The sequence below is a fragment of the Cyanistes caeruleus genome, chromosome 6 (assembly GCF_971803275.1).
Source record: "Cyanistes caeruleus chromosome 6, bCyaCae1.hap1.1, whole genome shotgun sequence".
Classification (NCBI taxonomy): domain Eukaryota; kingdom Metazoa; phylum Chordata; class Aves; order Passeriformes; family Paridae; genus Cyanistes; species Cyanistes caeruleus.
The window spans coordinates 8,910,704-8,932,629 of record NC_141706.1 but is presented as its reverse complement, the minus strand read 5'-3'; the positions used below and the strand labels follow the sequence as shown (position 1 = coordinate 8,932,629).

The 21,926-nt window shown below is 55.6% G+C and overlaps 5 protein-coding genes across 7 annotated transcripts; 4 read left to right on the top strand and 1 right to left on the bottom strand.

Annotated features, from left to right (window-relative positions):
* The first annotated feature begins 3,133 nt into the window (after window positions 1–3,133).
* On the top strand, window positions 3,134–6,393 carry LOC111930622 (mas-related G protein-coupled receptor member H-like). 2 transcript variants are annotated; one of them, XM_086892125.1, is made up of 2 exons: window positions 3,695–3,774; window positions 4,267–6,393. In XM_086892125.1, the coding sequence occupies exons 1-2, from the start codon at window positions 3,769–3,771 to the stop codon at window positions 4,843–4,845; spliced, it is 585 nt and encodes a 194-aa protein (XP_086748251.1). In that variant the 5' UTR covers window positions 3,695–3,768; the 3' UTR covers window positions 4,846–6,393. The 2 variants fall into 2 exon arrangements, with proteins under 2 accessions (XP_086748250.1, XP_086748251.1); XM_086892124.1 differs by having other exon boundaries at window positions 3,134–6,393.
* A 4,188-nt stretch (window positions 6,394–10,581) lies between these two features.
* LOC111945223 (mas-related G protein-coupled receptor member H-like) lies at window positions 10,582–12,111 on the top strand. Its single transcript, XM_023947897.2, has one exon. The coding sequence runs from the start codon at window positions 10,752–10,754 to the stop codon at window positions 11,700–11,702; it is 951 nt and encodes a 316-aa protein (XP_023803665.2). The 5' UTR covers window positions 10,582–10,751; the 3' UTR covers window positions 11,703–12,111.
* Window positions 12,112–12,370: 259 nt separating this feature from the next.
* LOC111945222 (mas-related G protein-coupled receptor member H-like) lies at window positions 12,371–14,876 on the top strand. 2 transcript variants are annotated; one of them, XM_023947896.2, is made up of 3 exons: window positions 12,371–12,533; window positions 12,668–13,275; window positions 13,522–14,876. In XM_023947896.2, the coding sequence occupies exon 3, from the start codon at window positions 13,626–13,628 to the stop codon at window positions 14,556–14,558; it is 933 nt and encodes a 310-aa protein (XP_023803664.2). In that variant the 5' UTR covers window positions 12,371–12,533; window positions 12,668–13,275; window positions 13,522–13,625; the 3' UTR covers window positions 14,559–14,876. The 2 variants fall into 2 exon arrangements, with proteins under 2 accessions (XP_023803664.2, XP_023803663.2); XM_023947895.2 differs by having other exon boundaries at window positions 12,663–13,275.
* Window positions 14,877–16,518: 1,642 nt separating this feature from the next.
* Window positions 16,519–18,959, bottom strand: LOC111930619 (mas-related G protein-coupled receptor member H-like). The gene has a single exon (XM_023928721.2). It carries the CDS (start codon window positions 17,702–17,704, stop codon window positions 16,685–16,687), a length of 1,020 nt encoding a protein of 339 aa, XP_023784489.1. The 5' UTR covers window positions 17,705–18,959; the 3' UTR covers window positions 16,519–16,684.
* A 410-nt stretch (window positions 18,960–19,369) lies between these two features.
* Window positions 19,370–21,333, top strand: RHOD (ras homolog family member D). The gene is made up of 5 exons (XM_086892114.1): window positions 19,370–19,498; window positions 20,010–20,097; window positions 20,320–20,429; window positions 20,510–20,644; window positions 20,750–21,333. Exons 1-5 carry the CDS (start codon window positions 19,370–19,372, stop codon window positions 20,915–20,917), a joined length of 630 nt encoding a protein of 209 aa, XP_086748240.1. The 3' UTR covers window positions 20,918–21,333.
* Window positions 21,334–21,926: the final 593 nt, after the last annotated feature.

Sequence of the window (21,926 nt, the reverse complement as noted above, 5' to 3'; positions counted from 1 at the left end):
AGAAGCACCCAGCTGCCTCACCAGCGCTGCCAGCACTGCCAGCATTCCAGTGCCACCAGCACCAGCAGCATCCCTCAGCTGCTGGAGGGACAATGACCCCTCATGAAATTGAAATGAGAAATGGCAGAAACCTGCCAGGAGAGGGAAGGTGGTCAGAGAACTGGACATTGTCCAGGGAAGGAATGTTTCGAATCAGGAGGAAAAGAGGACCCATTCTATTCTTCAAGTGGAGCTTTGAAAAAAAAACTCACTTCCTTTGTAGCAAAAAAAAAAACCAAACAAGCAAACAAACAAAAAACCAGAACCAAACAAAACAAACCAAAAAAAACAGAACCAAACCATTGGAAGTGACACTCTAAATTAGCCAAAGATGCAATTTTCAACTCCCCCATGGCCCCACCAAGTCTTTGGGAAATAACAGTGGGACAGGGCACAGAGAGAGCCAGCAGGACAGGAATGAGGAGCTCCTGGTGATCCGGGCACTTTCTCCTTCATGCTACTGACCTGGGAGGAGAAGCTTTAGGATATGGATCCCAAAGGAGCACGAAGTACCAGGAAGCACCTGGATAGACCCCCTTTGCCTGCTGCTGCCCCACAGTGAACAGGTCAGTGGAATGTTTTCCTTTCTCCCAATGCCACCTTCCTCTCCTCCAGCAGCTGCTCTGTTCCTGCCACCCTCTCCCGGTGACCGCAGGGCCCTCTCCAGGTGCTCCCCTCTCTGCCCTGCACTTCCCCTCTGCATCCCCTGCTGAACATCCCAACCCTCCCACCTCCCTTTCCCACCCCACCATTTCCACCACCCTCCTCTCCTGCACATCTGACTTCTCTCCACTGAATCCTTCCCATTGCAGGGTCCTGTTGAGGCGTGTGGTCCATCCCTGGAACCTCCAACCACTGACCCCCATCCGCTCTGACCACAGCCAGGGGCCACATCCCACTGCCTGCCCAGTGTTCATCCATGGACATGAGCACTGTGTCTTTATCTCCCACCTCACCCACAGAAGGAGATAATCTCTTATCTCTTATATGAGATTGATGTCACCAACGTGGCCAGTTGTGACACCAACGTAGACAGTGTGACACTGCTCATCTGCTCATCTGTGGGCTGGCTGGGAATGGAGCTGTCATCAGCCTCCTTAACATTGGCTTCACCACTGACTTCATCTTCAATCTGGCTGTCACCATCTTCCTCTTTCTCCTCCTCATGCTCCCATCCACATTACTCCTCCTTGTAGAGGATGTGTCCTGCTCCGCTACTTCTTCAAGTGGAGCTTTGAAAAAATCACTTCCTTTGCATAAAACAAACAAACAAACAAAAACCAAACAAAAAAGTCCCACAACCAAACCAATGGAAGTGAAACTCTAATGTAGCTAAAGATGCAATTTCCTACTCCCCCGTGACCCCACCAAGTCTACCCCTGCTACTGCGTCCCTGGGGTATTTGAGCTTCCTTTTCCAGCTGTGACTCTTGTGCTCCAGCGTGGGGCTGTACCATGTGGTGTTCATGAACATGATACAGTTATGTAGGCTCTTTAGCCTTGAATTTCTGCTGCTGCTGCTGCTGCTGTTTCATTTCTGAGCACCTGCCATGCGTGGTGGTGAGTTCCCTGTTGTTCATCGCTCTCAATCCAACAGTGCCTTCCCTGTGCCAGTTTCATGAAGAGCACTGCCAGGTGCCTCGCATCTCCATGTGCAGCTTCCACCTCCTCCTCTTTGCTCCCTTATGCTCATTTACAGTGTATTCTTCTGCATTCAGGGCACTTGTTGTTCAGAGAAGGGCAAGCCCAAAAAGCTCCACATTGTTAACTTCATCTCTCTCCTCATCATTCTCCCCCTCAGCCTTTGGAATTTCCTGCAGCAGCTCAGCTACACCATTCTGCCCTCCCAGGCTGATTTCCTGCTTGCCCACATCAACAGCACCATCAACCCTTTCATCTACTTCTTGGTAGAGACATGCTGGAAGAACTGCTCCATGGGGTCGCTCAGGGAATCTCTCCAGAGGGTCTTTGGGGGGCCAGAAGAAAACACTGCCCACAGCAATGAAGCCACCAGGGACACAGCACTCTGAGCCCGTTGATCCCTTCCACTGCACTGATGAGGCACCACGGGACAGAGGCTGAGGGATTCATTGAGTCACCTGATCAACAAACATCCACCAGATCACCCTCCCCACTTTATTCCTGCAGGAGAAGGGAGCAGGGGCACTGCCAAGGGCCATGTGGGAGGGATGTTCTGTGGAGAGCACATTGGGGCATGGCTTTCCCTCCTCCCTCACACCTCCTAGAGCACTATTTCCCCAAACGGATTGTGCCCCACGTGGCTGTGGTACCAAAATCCCCCTGGCACCTGGTTCCTGCATCCCACTGTGGTCTGGTATCAATAAACAGCTTCGTTAATGCTGAGCTGCCTTGGCCCCCTCTGCCCGCACTTCCCAGCTTCTTCTGGCTCCTGCTGCCAGCCAGGAATGTGGCTGGAGGGAGGGGACACAGCCATAGCTTGTGCTCCCTGGAGCAACCACGATCCTCAGTGCCCAGAGCTGGGCTGGCACCGGCACAGTCAGCATGGACAGGATGGCCCAGGGGCTCAGCATTCCCCCATGACTGCCCCAAGAGTGTCACAGCAGAGATGTCCCTGGTCCCGGGTGGCACGGGGCAGGAGCAGGACTGGCAGGAGGAAGGCAGCCCTGGGGGGGATCTGGGTGTGTCGGAGGGGTCAGGAGGGATCTGGAAGGGTCTGGATGCTGCTGATCCCAAATGTCACACCTGGAGAGCAGCTGAGCCCAACAGGCAACGCTTCAAGCCAGGAAGCAGCCATGGGATGGGATGGGATGGGATGGGATGGGATGGGATGGGATGGGATGGGATGGGATGGGATGGGGATGGGATGGGATGGGATGGGATGCGATGCGATGCGATGCGATGCGATGCGATGCGATGCGATGCGATGCGATGCGATGCGATGCGATGCGATGCGATGCGATGGAGAGCATGCTGGGGATGGGGACTGGGGAGTGATACCAAAATCAGGCAAAATAAACTTTCTCACACAATAGGAGGCACGAGGAAGCAGGACACACAGAAGGATCTCTCCTTGTTCTGTGTGTGGTAATACAACAGTAAACAGAGCTGTAATATAATGCTTTACAACTTTGCAACAGAGGGTTATCCATTATAACCACACATAATGATTCAAAAGTTTTTCCTACCTAATACATAAATATCATTTTCCTAAAATTAATTTCCATGTGTCCTCCTCCTACTGGAAGTCCTTTCATGATCCTGGGGGATCTTTAAGAGGGGTCTCTGACTGTCCTATTCACTGAACGTTGTGATATTAAAGGTAACCTTGCCTTGAACTTTGCCTTTGGCCATGCGCTGTTGCTTCTTGTCCCAAAACCACTGCAGGCCTCCTAATCTGCTTCTCCCCTGGCTGCAGCCACATTTATCATCCTGTGTGCCTGCCTTTACATCCTTTTATCTTTTTGGCCACTTGGTCTTTGAACAACTTCAGGAGAGTTGAGATTGTTCATTCGTTATGTTCTTTATCAATGCCCTGCCAAAGAGCCCAACCCTCCCACCTCCCCCTCCCACCCCACAATTTCCACCACCCTCCTCTCCTGCACATCTCATTTCTCTCCACTGAATCCTTCCCGCTGCAGGGAGCTGCTGAGGAGCTGCACGGTCCATTCCTGGATCCTTCAACCACTGACTCTCATCCGCTCTGACCACAGCCAGGTGCCGAATTCCACCACCTGCCCAGTGTCCATCCATGGAGGTGAGCACCGTGTCCCCACCTGCCACCTCACCCACAGAAATAGACGATCTCTGTGAGATTGATGTCGCCAGCATGGCTGTAGACTGTGTCATGCTGCTCATCTGCCTCTGTGGTGTGGCCGGGAATGGGGCTATCCTCTTCATCCTCCACAGGAACTCCATCACACTCTACATCTTCGACCTAGCCTTTGCTGACTTCCTCTTCCTCCTCCTCATGGTCCCCTCCACCCTGCTTTACCTGCTGGAGAACATGTCCTGCTCCAGCATCATGCCCCTAACTTACTTGAGGATACTTTTCCTGCTGTCACTGCTCCCCTACAACCTGGGGCTGTTCCTGCTGACGGCAGTCAGCATCTACAGGTGCACATCCATCGTCTCCCCTCTCTGCTACCAAAGCCTTTGTTCCCAGCGCCTTTTGGAGGTGGTGAATGTCCTGTTATGGGCCCTGTGCATCGGTTTCATTGTCACAGTTACCTCTCTGTGCCTCTGCCAGGAGCATGAGCACTGCCAGGGAGCACACATCTCCATGGACGCCTTCAACCTCCTGCTCTTTGCCCCAGCCATGGTCATTTCCAGCACAGTCCTCCTCATTAAGATCAAGTCTGACCCCCAGCAGCAGCAACCCAAGAGACTTGACATCGTTATCCTCTTCACTGTGCTCTTCTTCCTCCTCTTTGCTCTCCCCCTCAGCCTCTGCAATTTCCTGCAGCAGCTCGGCTACAACACTGTGTCCTCCCAGGTGGTTTTCCTGCTCACCTGCATCACAAGCAGCATCAAACCCTTCATCTACTTCTTGGTGGGGAGCTGGAGGAAGGACTGCTTCACGGAGAGCTGCAGGAGTCACTTCTCCATGCAGTCCCTAAGGAAGGCCCTGCAGAGTGTGCTTGAGGAGCCAGAAGAAAACACTGCTCCCAGCAATGAAAACACTGCTCCCAGCAATGAAAACACTGCTCCAGGTGATGAAAACACTGCATCCAGTGATGAAAACACTGCCTCCAGCAATGAAAACACTGACCCCAGTGATGACAACACTGCCTTCAGTGATGATGCCATCATGGACACAGTGGTCTGAGCCTGTTGATCCCCTCCGTTGCTCTGCTGAAGGACCCTGGGACAGTGGCTGAGGGATTCCTTGAGTCACCTGATCAATAAATATCCACAGGATCACCCTCCCTGTGCTGGTGCATCCCCACCCCCTTTTCAGGCCACACTGGACTCTCCTACAGGCTTGTGAGGCCTCAGCCTTGAGGAGCAGGCCCTGGGCTCAGCTCTTCTGGCACTGATCAGAAATGCCCTCTGCTCCCAGGAACTGCTGCTCTCCAATGACCTGATGAGGTTTTGTGAACAGCCTTGGAAATGATTTTACATCCCTGAATGGCACAACATCCCTGTTCTCACACTTCCACAGGAAGCTGCTGGCCCAAAGTGTGGCCAGGGTGAAATATTGTTGTGACTGAAGCCCATCTCCTGGGGCCCTGTGAACAGCGGTCCAAAAGGAGACCCTTGGAGCTCTGCTGGGCTTCAGCAGCGCTGGCCAGAACCTCCCTCGCACTGGGCCCTCTCTGAGCTGGGACCTCTCCCATTTGCTGCCCTCAGGGATGCCCAAACAACGACAGATCCTAAACCGATCCCCACACTGCTCCAGGCTCAACCCTTGGCACAGCGAGGAGATGCAAAGGCATCCGGAGTGAGCATTTCACTGCCTCCAAGGGGAATTTCCCACAGGGACCTTGCACTGACTCTTTCTGTCTGGATGCACACACGTGTGCATCTGCTACAGCAAATGTGGGAGAAATGCTGCTCTCTCAGGTGTTTTAGTACCTGAGACATCTGAGCGAGCCAGGCCTGTAAGCGAGGTTAAGTCATGAGATACCATTTCAGCTAAATAGTGTTAAGTGTTATTTCTTTGCTAAATTGTTCATTTTAAGGTACAAAAGCCTGAATAGCTGGAAAAGCAGAGACACTGCTCACAGTGCTTGGTGGAGTGGGGCAGGAACAGGGCTCACATAGGGGAAAAGATGGCTCTGGAAAAAGACTGAAAGTTGTCTGGAGGGGTCCAGAAGAGTCAGAGGGTTTAAGAAGGGTCTGGAGGAGGTCAGGAAGGGTCTGGATGCCATTGATTCCAAATGTCCCACCTGGAGAGTAGCAGAACCCAATGAGCAGTGCTTCATGGAGTGGAGCAGCCATGGGATGGGATGGGATGGGATGGGATGGGATGGGATGGGATGGGATGGGATGGGATGGGATGGGATGGGATGGGATGGGGAGAGGGGTGGAGATGGGAACTGGGAGAGATGCTGAAATCAGCTGGAATAAACTTTCAAACACAATGGGAAGCATTAGGAATCAGGAATTCTTTACCTCTACTGGACACACAGAAGGATCTCTCCTTGTTCTGAGTGTCGCAAGACTTTACATCAGTGGTTTAATCCATTATAACCACACATAATCGTTAAAGGGTGTTTCTTATCTAACACATAAACATCACTTTCCTAGGACTCATTTCCATGAATTCACCTTCTTCTCAAAGTCCTTCCATGGTCCTGGAGGATCTTTAAGAGGGGTCTCTGGTTGTCCTGTTCCCTGAATGTTGTGATATTAAAGGTGACCTTGCCTTGAACTTTTCCTTTGGCCTTGCCCTGTTGCTTCTTGATAGAGAACTCGTCCCAAAACCACTGCAGGCCTCCTAATCTGCTTCTCCCCTGGCTCCAGCCACGTTTATCATCCTGTGTTCTCCTGCAGAGCACAGGGAGCTGGCCTTTCCTCCTTCCTCCTGGGTCCTAGAACTGTATAGCCAGGAGGAGCAGACACTGCCAGGGGTCCTGGGTGAAGCTGGGCAGGATTGGGGCTGTTGGGGATGGGAAAGGGGGCCCTGGGGTGTTTGAGGCAGTTTGAAGGGGTCAGGAGAGAGTCAGAGGGGGTTGGAGGGGGTCTGGATGCCGGCAATCCCAAATGTCCCCACTGGAGGACAGCAGAACCTGACCGACCACGTTTGGAGTGGGGGAGAAGCTGCGGTCTGTGAAGCCTGTGGGATGTGATAGGAAGGGGTGAGGATGGAGAGGGGGTGGGGATGACGGTGGGGAGAATGGGATGGGGATACGATAGGGAGCAGCTCAGCTGTGCTTCCACGGACCCAGGGCAGGTTTTGGCAATGATCCTGGAGCCCTTCCCAGAGTGGGAGTTGCTTCTGAGAAGCACCCAGCTGCCTCACCAGCGCTGCCAGCACTGCCAGCATTCCAGTGCCACCAGCACCAGCAGCATCCCTCAGCTGCTGGAGGGACAATGACCCCTCATGAAATTGAAATGAGAAATGGCAGAAACCTGCCAGGAGAGGGAAGGTGGTCAGAGAACTGGACATTGTCCAGGGAAGGAGTGTTTCGAATCAGGAGGAAAAGAGGACCCATTCTATTCTTCAAGTGGAGCTTTGAAAAAAAAACTCACTTCCTTTGTAGCAAAAAAAAAAACAACCAAACAAACAAACAAAAAAACAGAACCAAACAAAACAAACCAAAAAAAACCAGAACCAAACCATTGGAAGTGAAACTCTAAATTAGCCAAAGATGTAATTTTCAAATCCCCCATGGCCCCACCAAGTCTTTGGGAAATAACAGTGGGACAGGGCACAGAGAGAGCCAGCAGGACAGGAATGGGGAGCTCCTGGTGATCCGGGCACTTTCTCCTTCACGCTACTGACCTGGGAGGAGAAGCTTTAGGATATGGATCCCAAAGGAGCACGAAGTACCAGGAAGCACCTGGATAGACCCCCTTTGCCTGCTGCTGCCCCACAGTGAACAGGTCAGTGGAATGTTTTCCTTTCTCCCAATGCCACCTTCCTCTCCTCCAGCAGCTGCTCTGTTCCTGCCACCCTCTCCTGGTGACCGCAGGGCCCTCCCCAGGTGCTCCCCTCTCTGCCCTGCACTTCCCCTCTGCATCCCCTGCTGAACATCCCAACCCTCCCACCTCCCTTTCCCACCCCACCATTTCCACCACCCTCCTCTCCTGCACATCTGACTTCTCTCCACTGAATCCTTCCCATTGCAGGGTCCTGTTGAGGCGTGTGGTCCATCCCTGGAACCTCCAACCACTGACCCCCATCCGCTCTGACCACAGCCAGGGGCCACATCCCACTGCCTGCCCAGTGTTCATCCATGGACATGAGCACTGTGTCTTTATCTCCCACCTCACCCACAGAAGGAGATAATCTCTTATCTCTTATATGAGATTGATGTCACCAACGTGGCCAGTTGTGACACCAACGTAGACAGTGTGACACTGCTCATCTGCTCATCTGTGGGCTGGCTGGGAATGGAGCTGTCATCAGCCTCCTTAACATTGGCTTCACCACTGACTTCATCTTCAATCTGGCTGTCACCATCTTCCTCTTTCTCCTCCTCATGCTCCCATCCACATTACTCCTCCTTGTAGAGGATGTGTCCTGCTCCGCTACTTCTTCAAGTGGAGCTTTGAAAAAATCACTTCCTTTGCAGAAAACAAACAAACAAAAACCAAACAAAAAAGTCCCACAACCAAACCAATGGAAGTGAAACTCTAATGTAGCTAAAGATGCAATTTCCTACTCCCCCGTGACCCCACCAAGTCTACCCCTGCTACTGCGTCCCTGGGGTATTTGAGCTTCCTTTTCCAGCTGTGACTCTTGTGCTCCAGCGTGGGGCTGTACCATGTGGTGTTCATGAACATGATACAGTTATGTAGGCTCTTTAGCCTTGAATTTCTGCTGCTGCTGCTGCTGCTGTTTCATTTCTGAGCACCTGCCATGCGTGGTGGTGAGTTCCCTGTTGTTCATCGCTCTCAATCCAACAGTGCCTTCCCTGTGCCAGTTTCATGAAGAGCACTGCCAGGTGCCTCGCATCTCCATGTGCAGCTTCCACCTCCTCCTCTTTGCTCCCTTATGCTCATTTACAGTGTATTCTTCTGCATTCAGGGCACTCGTTGTTCAGAGAAGGGCAAGCCCAAAAAGCTCCACATTGTTAACTTCATCTCTCTCCTCATCATTCTCCCCCTCAGCCTTTGGAATTTCCTGCAGCAGCTCAGCTACACCATTCTGCCCTCCCAGGCTGATTTCCTGCTTGCCCACATCAACAGCACCATCAACCCTTTCATCTACTTCTTGGTAGAGACATGCTGGAAGAACTGCTCCATGGGGTCACTCAGGGAATCTCTCCAGAGGGTCTTTGGGGGGCCAGAAGAAAACACTGCCCACAGCAATGAAGCCACCAGGGACACAGCACTCTGAGCCCGTTGATCCCTTCCACTGCACTGATGAGGCACCACGGGACAGAGGCTGAGGGATTCATTGAGTCACCTGATCAACAAACATCCACCAGATCGCCCTCCCCACTTTATTCCTGCAGGAGAAGGGAGCAGGGGCACTGCCAAGGGCCATGTGGGAGGGATGTTCTGTGGAGAGCACATTGGGGCATGGCTTTCCCTCCTCCCTCACACCTCCTAGAGCACTATTTCCCCAAACGGATTGTGCCCCACGTGGCTGTGGTACCAAAATCACCTGGCACCTGGTTCCTGCATCCCACTGTGGTCTGGTATCAATAAACAGCTTCGTTAATGCTGAGCTGCCTTGGCCCCCTCTGCCCGCACTTCCCAGCTTCTTCTGGCTCCTGCTGCCGGCCAGGAATGTGGCTGGAGGGAGGGGACACGGCCATGGCTTGTGCTCCCTGGAGCAACCACGATCCTGAGTGCCCAGAGCTGGGCTGGCACCGGCACAGTCAGCATGGACAGGATGGCCCAGGGGCTCAGCATTCCCCCATGACTGCCCCAAGAGTGTCACAGCAGAGATGTCCCTGGTCCCGGGTGGCACGGGGCAGGAGCAGGACTGGCAGGAGGAAGGCAGCCCTGGGTGGGGTCTGGGTGTGTCGGAGGGGTCAGGAGGGATCTGGAAGGGTCTGGATGCTGCTGATCCCAAATGTCACACCTGGAGAGCAGCTGAGCCCAACAGGCAACGCTTCAAGCCGGGGAGCAGCCACGGGATGGGATGGGATGGGATGGGATGGGATGGGATGGGATGGGATGGGATGGGATGGGATGGGATGGGATGGGATGGGATGAGATGGGATGGGATGGGATGGGATGGGGATGCGATGCGATGCGATGCGATGCCATGCCATGCCATGCCATGCCATGCCATGCCATGCCATGCCATGCGATGCGATGCGATGGAGAGCATGCTGGGGATGGGGACTGGGGAGTGATACCAAAATCAGGCAAAATAAACTTTCTCACACAATAGGAGGCACGAGGAAGCAGGACACACAGAAGGATCTCTCCTTGTTCAGTGTGTGGTAATACAACAGTAAACAGAGCTGTAATATAATGCTTTACAACTTTGCAACAGAGGGTTATCCATTATAACCACACATAATGATTCAAAAGTTTTTCCTACCTAATACATAAATATCATTTTCCTAAAATTAATTTCCATGTGTCCTCCTCCTACTGGAAGTCCTTTCATGATCCTGGGGGATCTTTAAGAGGGGTCTCTGATTGTCCTATTCACTGAACGTTGTGATATTAAAGGTAACCTTGCCTTGAACTTTGCCTTTGGCCATGCGCTGTTGCTTCTTGTCCCAAAACCACTGCAGGCCTCCTAATCTGCTTCTCCCCTGGCTGCAGCCACATTTATCATCCTGTGTGCCTGCCTTTACATCCTTTTATCTTTTTGGCCATTTGGTCTTTGAACAACTTCAGGAGAGTTGAAATTGTTCATTCGTTATGTTCTTTATCAATGCCCTGCCAAAGAGCCCAACCCTCCCACCTCCCCCTCCCACCCCACAATTTCCACCACCCTCCTCTCCTGCACATCTCATTTCTCTCCACTGAATCCTTCCCGCTGCAGGGAGCTGCTGAGGAGCTGCACGGTCCATTCCTGGATCCTTCAACCACTGACTCTCATCCGCTCTGACCACAGCCAGGTGCCGAATTCCACCACCTGCCCAGTGTCCATCCATGGAGGTGAGCACCGTGTCCCCACCTGCCACCTCACCCACAGAAATAGACGATCTCTGTGAGATTGATGTCGCCAGCATGGCTGTAGACTGTGTCATGCTGCTCATCTGCCTCTGTGGTGTGGCCGGGAATGGGGCTATCCTCTTCATCCTCCACAGGAACTCCATCACACTCTACATCTTCGACCTAGCCTTTGCTGACTTCCTCTTCCTCCTCCTCATGGTCCCCTCCACCCTGCTTTACCTGCTGGAGAACATGTCCTGCTCCAGCATCATGCCCCTGACTTACTTGAGGATGCTTTTCCTGCTGTCACTGCTCCCCTACAACCTGGGGCTGTTCCTGCTGACGGCAGTCAGCATCTACAGGTGCACATCCATCGTCTCCCCTCTCTGCTACCAAAGCCTTTGTTCCCAGCGCCTTTTGGAGGTGGTGAATGTACTGTTATGGGCCCTGTGCATCGGTTTCATTGTCACAGTTACCTCTCTGTGCCTCTGCCAGGAGCATGAGCACTGCCAGGGAGCACACATCTCCATGGACGCCTTCAACCTCCTGCTCTTTGCCCCAGCCATGGTCATTTCCAGCACAGTCCTCCTCATTAAGATCAAGTCTGACCCCCAGCAGCAGCAACCCAAGAGACTTGACATCGTTATCCTCTTCACTGTGCTCTTCTTCCTCCTCTTTGCTCTCCCCCTCAGCCTCTGCAATTTCCTGCAGCAGCTCGGCTACAACACTGTGTCCTCCCAGGTGGTTTTCCTGCTCACCTGCATCACAAGCAGCATCAAACCCTTCATCTACTTCTTGGTGGGGAGCTGGAGGAAGGACTGCTTCACGGAGAGCTGCAGGAGTCACTTCTCCATGCAGTCCCTAAGGAAGGCCCTTCACAGTGTCTTTGGGGAGCAGGAAGGGAACATTGCCCCCAGCAATGATGCCACCATGGACACAGCGTTCTGAGACTGTGATCCCTTACACTGCCCTGCTGAAGGACCCCGGGACAGTGGCTGAGGGATTCCTTGAGTCATCTGAGCCAGGAACTCTCCCATTTGCTGCACTCGGAGGATCCTTGAACTCCCACCGATCCTGGGCGGATCCCTCTACTCCTCGAGGCTCGACCCTCTGCCGGCGAGCAGCTGCAAAGGCATCCAGTGTGAGCATTACACTGCCTTTGAGGGGAATTTTTCTCAGGGACCTTGCAGTGACTGTTTGTCTGCGTCCACACACGTGTTCATATTTCTTGTTCCATTGACTGGATTTTCTTTGTAAGGTTTTTTTCCTTGTTGTGCCTGTCTGGTCAGCGCTGGAGCGAACCTGACCGATGAGCTCCGTTGCGCTGTCGCTTAATATTAAATGTCTCTTTTAGTGATGTCCTTGGAGGTGGTTCTTTTAGCGATCACACACACTCATTTGGAACACCCTCGCGGTGTAATCCTGCAGGAGAAGGGAGCAGCGGCACGTGGGAGGGATGCTCTGAGGGGAGCACAGGGGAGCTGGGCTTTCCTCCTCCGTCCCGGCTCCTAGAGCACCATGGCCAGGAGGAGCAGACACTGCCGGGGGTCCGGGTGGAGCGGGGCAGGGCTGTTGGGGGAGAAAGGTGGCCCCGAGGGAGGGGGGTCTGGGGTGTCGGAAGAGTCTGGAAGGGTCAGGAGAGGGTAGGAAGGGGTCTGGATGGTGCCGATTCCAAATCTCCCCACTGGAGGACAGCAGAGGACACTGGAAGACAGCAGGCCACGCTCGGAGCAGGGGAGCCGCCGCCGGCCGGGAAACCTGCGGGATGGAGAGGATGGGGTGAGGATGGAGAGCGGGGGGGGGAGCAGGGATGAGGATGGATGGGGACAGGCAGCAGGAAAGGGGAGCCGGGATGAGAATGGGATTGGGATATGGCGAGGAAGCTTAGCTGAGCGTCCTTGGCCCCAGGGCAGGATTTGGCAATGATCCCGGAGCTCTTCCCAGAATGCGAAATGCTTCTGACAAGAACGCAGCTGCTTCATCAGCACTGCCAGCACTGCCAGCATTCCAGTGCCACCAGCATCCCTCTGCTGCTGGAGGGACCGTGACCCCTCAGGGAGAAGAAAGGAGGAATGGCAGAAGCTGTCGAGAGAGGGAAGGCAGTTGGAGAATGGGACATTCTGCAGGGAAGTGGAATGTTTCTAATCGGCAGGAAATGATGAGCTAATCGAAAAATTCTGCTTGTGGAGCATCTGGCAAAAGCCACTTCCTTAGTGGACAAAACCCCCAAAAAATCATGACAAATGACTCTGTAGAAGTGGAGCTCTGACGTAGCCAAAGATGCAATTTCCGACTCCCCTGTGACTCAACCGAGCCTTGGGGAGCAACACCGGGACAGGGCACAGAGAGAGCCAGCAGAACGGGAATGGGGAGCTCCTGGTGATTCGGGCACTTTCTCCTTCATGTTACTGACCTGGGAGGAGCCGCTTTAGGATATGGATCCCAAAGGAGCAAGAAGTACCAGGAAGAGCTGCTGATCTGGACAGACCCCCTTTGCCTGCTGCTGCCCCACAGTGAACAGGTCAGTGGAATGTTTTCCTTTCTCCCAATGCCACCTTCCTCTCCTCCAGCAGCTGCTCTGTTCCTGCCACCCTCTCCCGGTGACCGCAGGGCCCTCCCCAGCTCCTCCCACTCCTGCCCCGCGCTTCCCTTCCAGATCTCCTGCTGAACATCCCAACCCTCCCACCTCCCTTTCCCACCCCACCATTTCCACCACCCTCTTCCCCTGCATATCTGACTTCTCTCCACTAAATCCTTCCCATTGCAGGGTCCTTCTGAGTTGTGTGGTCCATCCCTGGATTCTCCAACTGACCCCCATCCGCTCTGACCACAGTCAGTGGCCACATCCCACTGCCTGCCCAGCACCCATCCATGGAGGTGACCACTGTGTTCCCACCTCCTGCCTCACCCACCGAGGGAGATAATCTCTGTGAGATTGATGTCACTGATGTGGCCATAGACAGTGTGACACTGCTCATCTGCCTCTGTGGGCTGGTCGGGAACGGGGCTGTCATCTGCCTTCTCCAAAGGAAACCCACCACCTTTTACGTCATCAACCTGGCCTTTGCCAACTTCACTTTCCTCCACTTTGTGGTCCCTTCCACTCTGCTCTACCTGAAGGAGGAATTGTCCTGCTCCACTATCATGCCCCTGGTGTTCCTGAGGGCTCTTTTCCCACTCCTGCTGTTCTCTTACAACCTGGGGCTGTACCTGCTGACAGCCATCAGCATTGACAGGTGTATATCCATCCTCTACCCACTCTGGTACCACTGCCACTGTCCCAAGCGCCTGGCATGGGTGGTGTGTGCCCTGCTCTGGGCATTGTCCATCGCTGTCATTGCCATGGTGATTTCCCTGTGCCTGTCACATGAGCATGAGCACTGCCAGGTGTCTCTCACCTCCATGTATGCCCTCAACCTCTTCCTCTTTGCCCCAGCCATGGTCATTTCCAGCACAGTCCTCCTCATTAAGATCAAGTGTGGCTCCCAGCAGCAGCAACCCAAGAGACTCAACACTGTTACTTTCATCGTTGTGCTCTTCTTCCTTCTCTTTGCTCTCCCACTCAGCCTCTGCAATTTCCTGCAGCAGCTTGGCTACACCACTGTGTCCTCCCAGATGGTTTTCCTGCTCACCTGCATCCACAGCACCATCAACCCTTTCATCTACTTCTTGGCAGGGAGGTGCTGGAGGTGCTGCTCCTTGGAGTCCCTCCGGCTCTCCCTCCAGAGGATCTTTGAGGAGCCAGAAGAAAACACTGCTCACAGCAATGAAGCCACCATGGACACAGCCAACCCAGCCTGTTGATCCCTTCCACTGCTCTGCTGAAGGACCTTGGCACAGGGGCTGAGGGTTTACTTGAGCCACCGGATTAATAAATATCCACAGGATCACCCTCTCTGTGGTGCTGTAATCCCACAGGAGAAGGGAGCAGGGGCACTGCCGAGGGCCGTGTGGGAGGGATGCTCTGCGGGGAAGCACATTTCCTCCTCTCTCACACCTCCTAGAGCACTATTTCCCCAAACGGATTGTGCCCCACATGGCTGTGGTACCAAAATCCCACTGGCACCTGGTTCCTGCATCCCACTGTGGTCTGGTATCAATAAACAGCTTCGTTAACGCTGAGCTGCCTTGGCCCCCTCTGCCTGCACTTCCCAGCTTCCTCTGGCTCCTGCTGCCAGCCAGGAATGTGGCTGGAGGGAGGGGACACAGCCATGGCTTCTGCTCCCTGGAGCAACCACGATCCCGAGTGCCCAGAGCTGGGCTGGCACCGGCACAGTCAGCATGGACAGGATGGCCCAGGGGCTCAGCATTCCCCCATGACTGCCCTGAGAGTGTCACAGCAGAGATCTCCCCAAAGATCTTGAATTTTTAATTTTGTGAGCCAGGTGCAAAGGGGTCTGCCTTCAGAAATTCTTCCTCTCCACTTCCTTCAGCCGCACCCTCAGCAGGCTCGGATGGTGCAGCAGCAAGGAGAGGAGGAAGCTGCAGTCCTCAGCACGGCCACCCCCTTCCAGGAGCAGGGTGACATCCGTGTTTGTCACCGCGGGCCCCGCGGAGCATCACCTGCCTCCCTGTGCCTTGGCTGGAGTCACCAGCCCCACCACACCCCACACCTTTTCTCCAGCCCCACCACGAGTTTCTCCCGCACATTACCACGAGTCCCACCACATCCCACACCTCCCCACTATGTCCAACACCTGCCCACGAACCCCACCACATCCCAAACCTGCCCCACAACCCCCCCACCCCACTCCCCCATGCAGCCCACCCACCTCTCGTCCTTCCCATCCCTCCCAGCCTCATGCCTCAGGCTCCAGACCCTCCCCCGGGCTGTTCACCCCGGGCTGCCTCATACGGTTTTTGGGGACTGTTCCTCTGGGAGATCCCACTCGAGAGCTTCACCCGCCGTGTCCCGCCCCCCAGCATCCCTTGGAGAGGGATAAGAGGCGACAGCGGGATGGATCCAGCAGCGTTTATTGGGGCGGAGGAGCGTGGAATGGCCAGGAGTGGAGACACTGCAGGGGATCCCGGGGGACCGGGGCAGGAGCGGGGCTGTCAGGGCAGAAGGTGTCCCGTGGGAGGGATCTGGGATGTCAGAGGCGATCAGGAAGGGTCTGGCTGCCGGCAATCCCAAATATTCCCACCGGAGGGCAGCAGAGCCCGACGGGCCGTGCTCGGAGCGGACGCCTGCTGGGAAACGGGCGGGACGGGATGGGATGGGATGGGATGGGACGGGACGGGATGGGATGGGATGGGATGGGATGGGATGGGATGGGATGGGATGGGATGGGACGGGACGGGACGGGACGGGACGGGATGGGATGGGATGGGATGGGATGGGATGGGATGGGATGGGATGGGATGGGATGGGATGGGATGGGATGGGATGGGATGCGATGCGATGCGATGCGATGGGACGGGACGGGACGGGACGGGACGGGACGGGACGGGACGGGACGGGACGGGATGGGACGGGACGGGACGGGACGGGACGGGACGGGATGGGATGTGACGGGACGGGACGGGACGGGACGGGACGGGATGGGATGGGATGGGATGGGGAATGGGACAGAGATAGGGACGGGGACCAGCATGGGGGTTGGATAGGTACAGGCAACAGGGAAGGGGAGCTGATAAGAGGATGGTTTGGGGATAGGACTGGGGTGGGAAGGCAGATAGGAATGGAAAGTGATAGGGATAGGGATAGGGATAGGGATAGGGATAGGGATAGGGATAGGGATAGGGATAGGGATAGGGACGGGGATGGACACAACAACATGGATCAGTGGAATGGGAAAAGGGGTGGGAGAAGCTTTTGGATGCATCCTGACTCACAGGAAGATGACCTGCAGGCCTGGCTGGGAGTAAGGATGGGCAGCTGAGCATGAAGCCGGCGTGGGCAGCATGGCTGGTGGGACCACAGTGGCCTCTCAGCTGGAGGTTATGGTGATCCCTGTCTCCTCAAAGACCCTCTGGAAGGCAACCTGGAGGGACACAATGGAGCAGTGCCTCCAGCAGCTCCCCACCAAGAAGTAGATGAAGGGGTTGATGCTGCTGTTGATGCAGGCGAGCAGGAAAACCACCTGGGAGGACACAACGGTGTGGTTGAGCTGCTGCAGGAAATTCCAGAGGCTGAGGGGCACTCCAAAGGTGAGGAAGAAGAGCACAGTGAGGAAGATAACGATATAGAGCCTCTTAGGCTGACGTCTCTTGGAGCCACACTGCACCTTGATGAAGAGGATCACATTGGAGATGACCATGGGTGGAGCAAAGATGAGGAAGCTGAGGGCGTACATGGAGATGAGAGCCACCTGGCAGTGCTCGTGCTCGTGTGACAGGCACAGGGAGGTCACCACGACCATGACAGCGATGGAGAGTGCCCAGAGCAGGGCACACACCACCCATGACAGGCGCTTGGGACGGTGGCAGCGGTACCAGAGGGGAAAGAGAATCGAGCCACACCTCTCAATGCTGATGGCTGCCAGCAGGTACAGCCCCATGTTGTAGGAGAACAGGGACAGCAGGAGAAGGGACCTCAGGTACTTCAGGGACACAAGAGTGGAGCAGGACACGTCATCCAGCAGGTAGAGAAGGGAGTAGGGGAACATGAAGAGAAGGAAGGTGAAGTCAGCAACTGCCAGGTTGAGGATATAGACGGTGATGAGGTTCCTGCGGATGTGGAACCCGAGGAGCCAGAGGACAGCCCCATTCCCAGCCAGCCCATAGAGGCAGATGAACAGCGTGACACCGTCCATGGCCACATCGGTGACATTGATCCCACAGGAATCATCTCCTTCGGTGTCCATCACAGGAGATGAGGGAGGTGGGGACATCTGGGTCAGCTCCATGTAGAAGGTGGGATGAGGTCCCCAGCTGTGGTCAGAGCAGAGGGGCATTAGTAGGACCCCAGGGGATGTGACAGGGAGAGGGGTTCTGGTGAGGTGGCACATCAGGGCTGGGGACAGGGGGCTATGGGGTGACTAGAGGTGAGGTGAGGGCAGAGGGAGGGTTGGATCAATCCAGTCATCCTGATTGAGGACAGGTGAGAGGGGCTTTGGGGACATCAAGGGAGACACAAGCAGTGCCCAGGGCTGGACTCTGGTCTCAACCCCCTACCTTTCCTTGGGGCCAAGCTGTTGGTGTATCTGAGCAGGGCACACTCCCTCCCTCCGGTGCTCCTCGCCACAATCTTCTCCAGTGAGGAAAATTGGGGTCTCCACGTCCTCAGAAGCTCCAAGTAGCCTATTTGTCCCCAAATAAAGCTGGTTTTGAGGGTATTTCTGCACAATCACGGATCAGGCACTGAGAGCACTGGGCAGCTGCACACAGGCTGCCTCTTCTCCCGTCAAAATTCTGTTGGTCTTGCGGGAAAGGAAATGTTTTGTCCAGGCAAATACCCCAGAGGACAAACACTGCAGCAGTTACATCTTGCTGTGAAAGAATCTTGATGCTTTTAGGATTCAACCTGATGTCTCATTAGACTAGTAATTGCCACCTTCCTAATTGTTTGATGGTGCTCCAGCCTCCTCTCCCCATCCTGCCCCGATGCTGGCATCCTTCTGAGATTGTTCATTACTGCATGCATTTGCCTCCCAGCCTCCCAGCATGAGAACCCCTCACCTCCGACTTCATCCTGCATCAGGCCTGGGTGAGAATTTGGAATCTGTTGTCTGATGTGAATCACTTTGGGTTCACTCCAACTGGTCAGGGGGCTCCAGAGCCCTCCTGGACCGGCTGGTACCCACTGAGAGAGCCTGGAGAGGCTGGTGGCAGATGAAGGGACAGCAGGGGACAGCACACACGATCCCACCATGCATCCAGAAGCACCCATTCACCCCCAGCAAAGTTTTGGGGTGGCAGAAGAGGGCACATACTGGAGGGGAGAGGGTCTTGGGGACATCCAAACAGGGTGATGGGGGACATGACTGCTGGGATGGCATGTCCCCAAGCAAAGTGGGGTGTCATAGCCTGTGTTGGAATCACTAGAAGACAGGGGGCTGGTGGCTGCCCCCTCACCCAGGTGCTGCTGAGCTGGGCGCTGGGGACAGAGACTCGTGGCAGGGCAGGGCTCAGCATGGCACAGCACGGGTGTGACAGCAGGGGTGGCAGCGGGTGGCTGTGAGTCACCCCCCGCGCCGTGCCTCCCTCCACCCCTGGACTTTGCCTCCCGCGGATGCTCAGGGCAATAAATCCCAGGCTCGGAGGCGGGAGTGGGGCGTCGGGGAGGGCACAGGGGTCCCATCCCAGGGGTGTGGGGGCTGAGCTGTGCAGGGGGATCTGCACGGAGAGTGCATGAGCGGGATTGGGATGGGGAGTGGGATGGGAATAGGAGTGTGTCACAGGCAGCGGGCAGGAGTGCGAGGGAGCATGACACAGGCAGGCAGGACATGCAGGTGGCAGTGTGACGCTTGTGCAATGCGAGGACCTGCCGGGAGAAGGTCACCTGTGTGGCAGGACACCTGTACGTGTGTCCCGGCCGCTGTCACCCCCGGCGGGCGGGCCCGGCGAGCGGGTGACAGCCGCACCCTGGACCGGGCGGGTGCTTCTCGCCTCCCTGACCCCATCCCTGTCTCCGCCGAGGCCACACGGGCTCCGTGGCCTCACCGGACACCCCCATGCAGCGGGAGCGCGAGGGGCAGAGCCCAGGAGCCCCCGAAACAGAGGTCAAAGCTGTCATCGTGGGGGATGGTGGCTGCGGGAAGACGTCGCTGCTGGTGGCCTTCGCCAGGGGGGACTTTCCCAAGGTACGGGGATCCCTGTCCCCTGGTGGGTGGGTGACTGTCCCCGTGCGGGAGCGGCGGAGGGCAAAGGACGGTGGACGCGCGATGGGATGGACACCGTGGCGGCAGCGGGGTATGGGGACAGGGGGACAGGGGGTGGCCCAGCCTGGGGCTGCTGGGGGGTCTGTGACACCTCTGCCTCTCTTTGGGGGTCACAGGGTGGGGAGCAGGGTTTGTCTCTCAGTCAGGGCACATAAGGGACTCAGGGAGTGGAGGGAAGGGGTGCGGCCACAGAGACTCCAGAACTCCTGTCCTGAATCCCCGGGTCCCCCCAGGGGCATCCATGACTCTCTGGAGTGCCCTGGGATGGGGGACAAGGGTGTTTCCCATCCCACTTCCCCAGGGGGGGAACCACTTTTTCCCACTCCCCGCTTCCCTCCCTATGCCCTATTCTATCATCACTGGGGTCCCCTCCATTGCTGGCCCCCACGGCTGCCTGTGTGACCTGTATCACACCCTCCCTGTCCCCTGCCAGGTCTACGTCCCCACCGTGTTCGAGAAGTACACAGCATCCCTCCAGGTTTCCGGCAAGCCCGTGAAGATCCACCTGTGGGACACAGCAGGTGGGACAGGAGGGCAGGACAGATGGGGACAGGGCAGGCAGTTGTGCCCCCGACTCTCCCACCTGGGCGTTTCAGGGTGTCCCACACACATTGGTCATGCCTTGGAGGGATGTCCCCAGGCCATGACCATGGAGAGGGGGGGTTAAACCCACAACCATCCCCACAAATGTCACTGCCACGGTCCCAGGCTGGCATGTAATGGTTTCCTTCTCCACCTGGCAGGACAGGAAGACTATGACAGGCTTCGCCCTCTGTCCTACTCAGATGCCAACGTTGTCCTCATGTGCTTTGATGTCACCGACTCCAACAGCTTTGACAACATCCTAACAAAGGTAATGCAGCCCCGGGGGTGCTGCCTGTCCCCTGTCCCCAGCCCTGGGTGACATGTGCCCATCCCTGGGTCCCCTCACAGTGGTACCCGGAGGTGAACCATTTCTGCAAGGGGGTCCCAGTGCTGCTGGTGGGCTGCAAGACAGACCTGCGGCAGGACCAGGAGGTGCTGCAGAAGCTGAAGGACAGACGGATGGAGCCCATCTCCCGCCACCAGGTGGGTGTCATCTCCCTGTGGGACAGGACGGGACAGGGATGGCTCCCAGCACGGGATAGTGTGACAGCGGGGTCCCGGGGGGTCTGACTCTGTGTGTCCCCGCAGGGAGAGGCCATGGCCCGGCAGGTCCGTGCCGTGTCCTACATGGAATGTTCAGCCAGGTACCAGGATAACGTCGGGAACATCTTTGTGACAGCCTGCAGTGCCGCCATCAGTGCTGCCCGCCGGCGGCAGCGCAAAACGAGACCCAGGAGGTTCTGCGTGTTCCTCTGAGCCCCCTGGCTTGGCACAGCCCCCCCGGGATCTCCTGCTGTCCCCAGGCTCCGACCGCACCGTGGCCACACCTCTGCCTCTGCCACCAGAATGCCACTGCCACCCTCCTGACCCTGGGCTGGCACTGCTGGTCACCATGGGGTGACGGCAGGAAAGCATCCCTGGCATGAACTGTCACACCTTGATCCCGGAGTCCTGCCTTTTCCCATCAGGGATCCCAGCATGTCCCTGTCCCACCAGAGAGCACCATGTCCTGTCCCACCAGGAATCCCAGCATCCTGTCCCACCATGGATGGCCCTGCCAGCAGGGCTCTGGGAGCAGAGGACTGATCTGGGGGTTCCCCTTCCTGCTGGCAGGCCAGCGCCGGAGGGTGACTGTGGGATGGCCATCTGCCATTAAAGTGACACAAAACTCATCCGTGTGACACGGTCCCTGGGGCAGGAGCAGCCCCTGCATGGCCTGGGGGCATTGGGACTCTGGGTGGGTGTCAGGGACATGAGGTGGGTATTGGGGACATGGGGTCCTGCCAGGGGCCCAGGGTGGATGAGTTCAACTGCTGATTTTGGGTTGAGGTGTGTGTGAGCATGTGTCCAGGTGTGTGCTGCACATACAGGTCCATAGGCGTACCCTTTATATGTATAGTTATATATATATGTGTATATATATATATATATGTACACCCTATGTGTGTAGTTATACATATGTGGTTTTTTATACATATTAATATATAATGTATATGTAACTATATAGTTAATTTATAACCATCCATATCACTATATTTGTCATATATATCACTGCATATAGTTAGGTTATAACTACCTATATAGCCATATATAGTTTATAAAAACTTTGTTAATTTCTATAGTATATAACTAACGAGCAGTATATAGTTATGGGATTGCATGCAGGTATCTGCCCATGTCTCTGCATTCAGACCCCCATACAGGCGTGCGTGCACAGCCGTGCGGGCAGACACCAAGCCCGCGGGGACACCGAGGGGCCTCACCG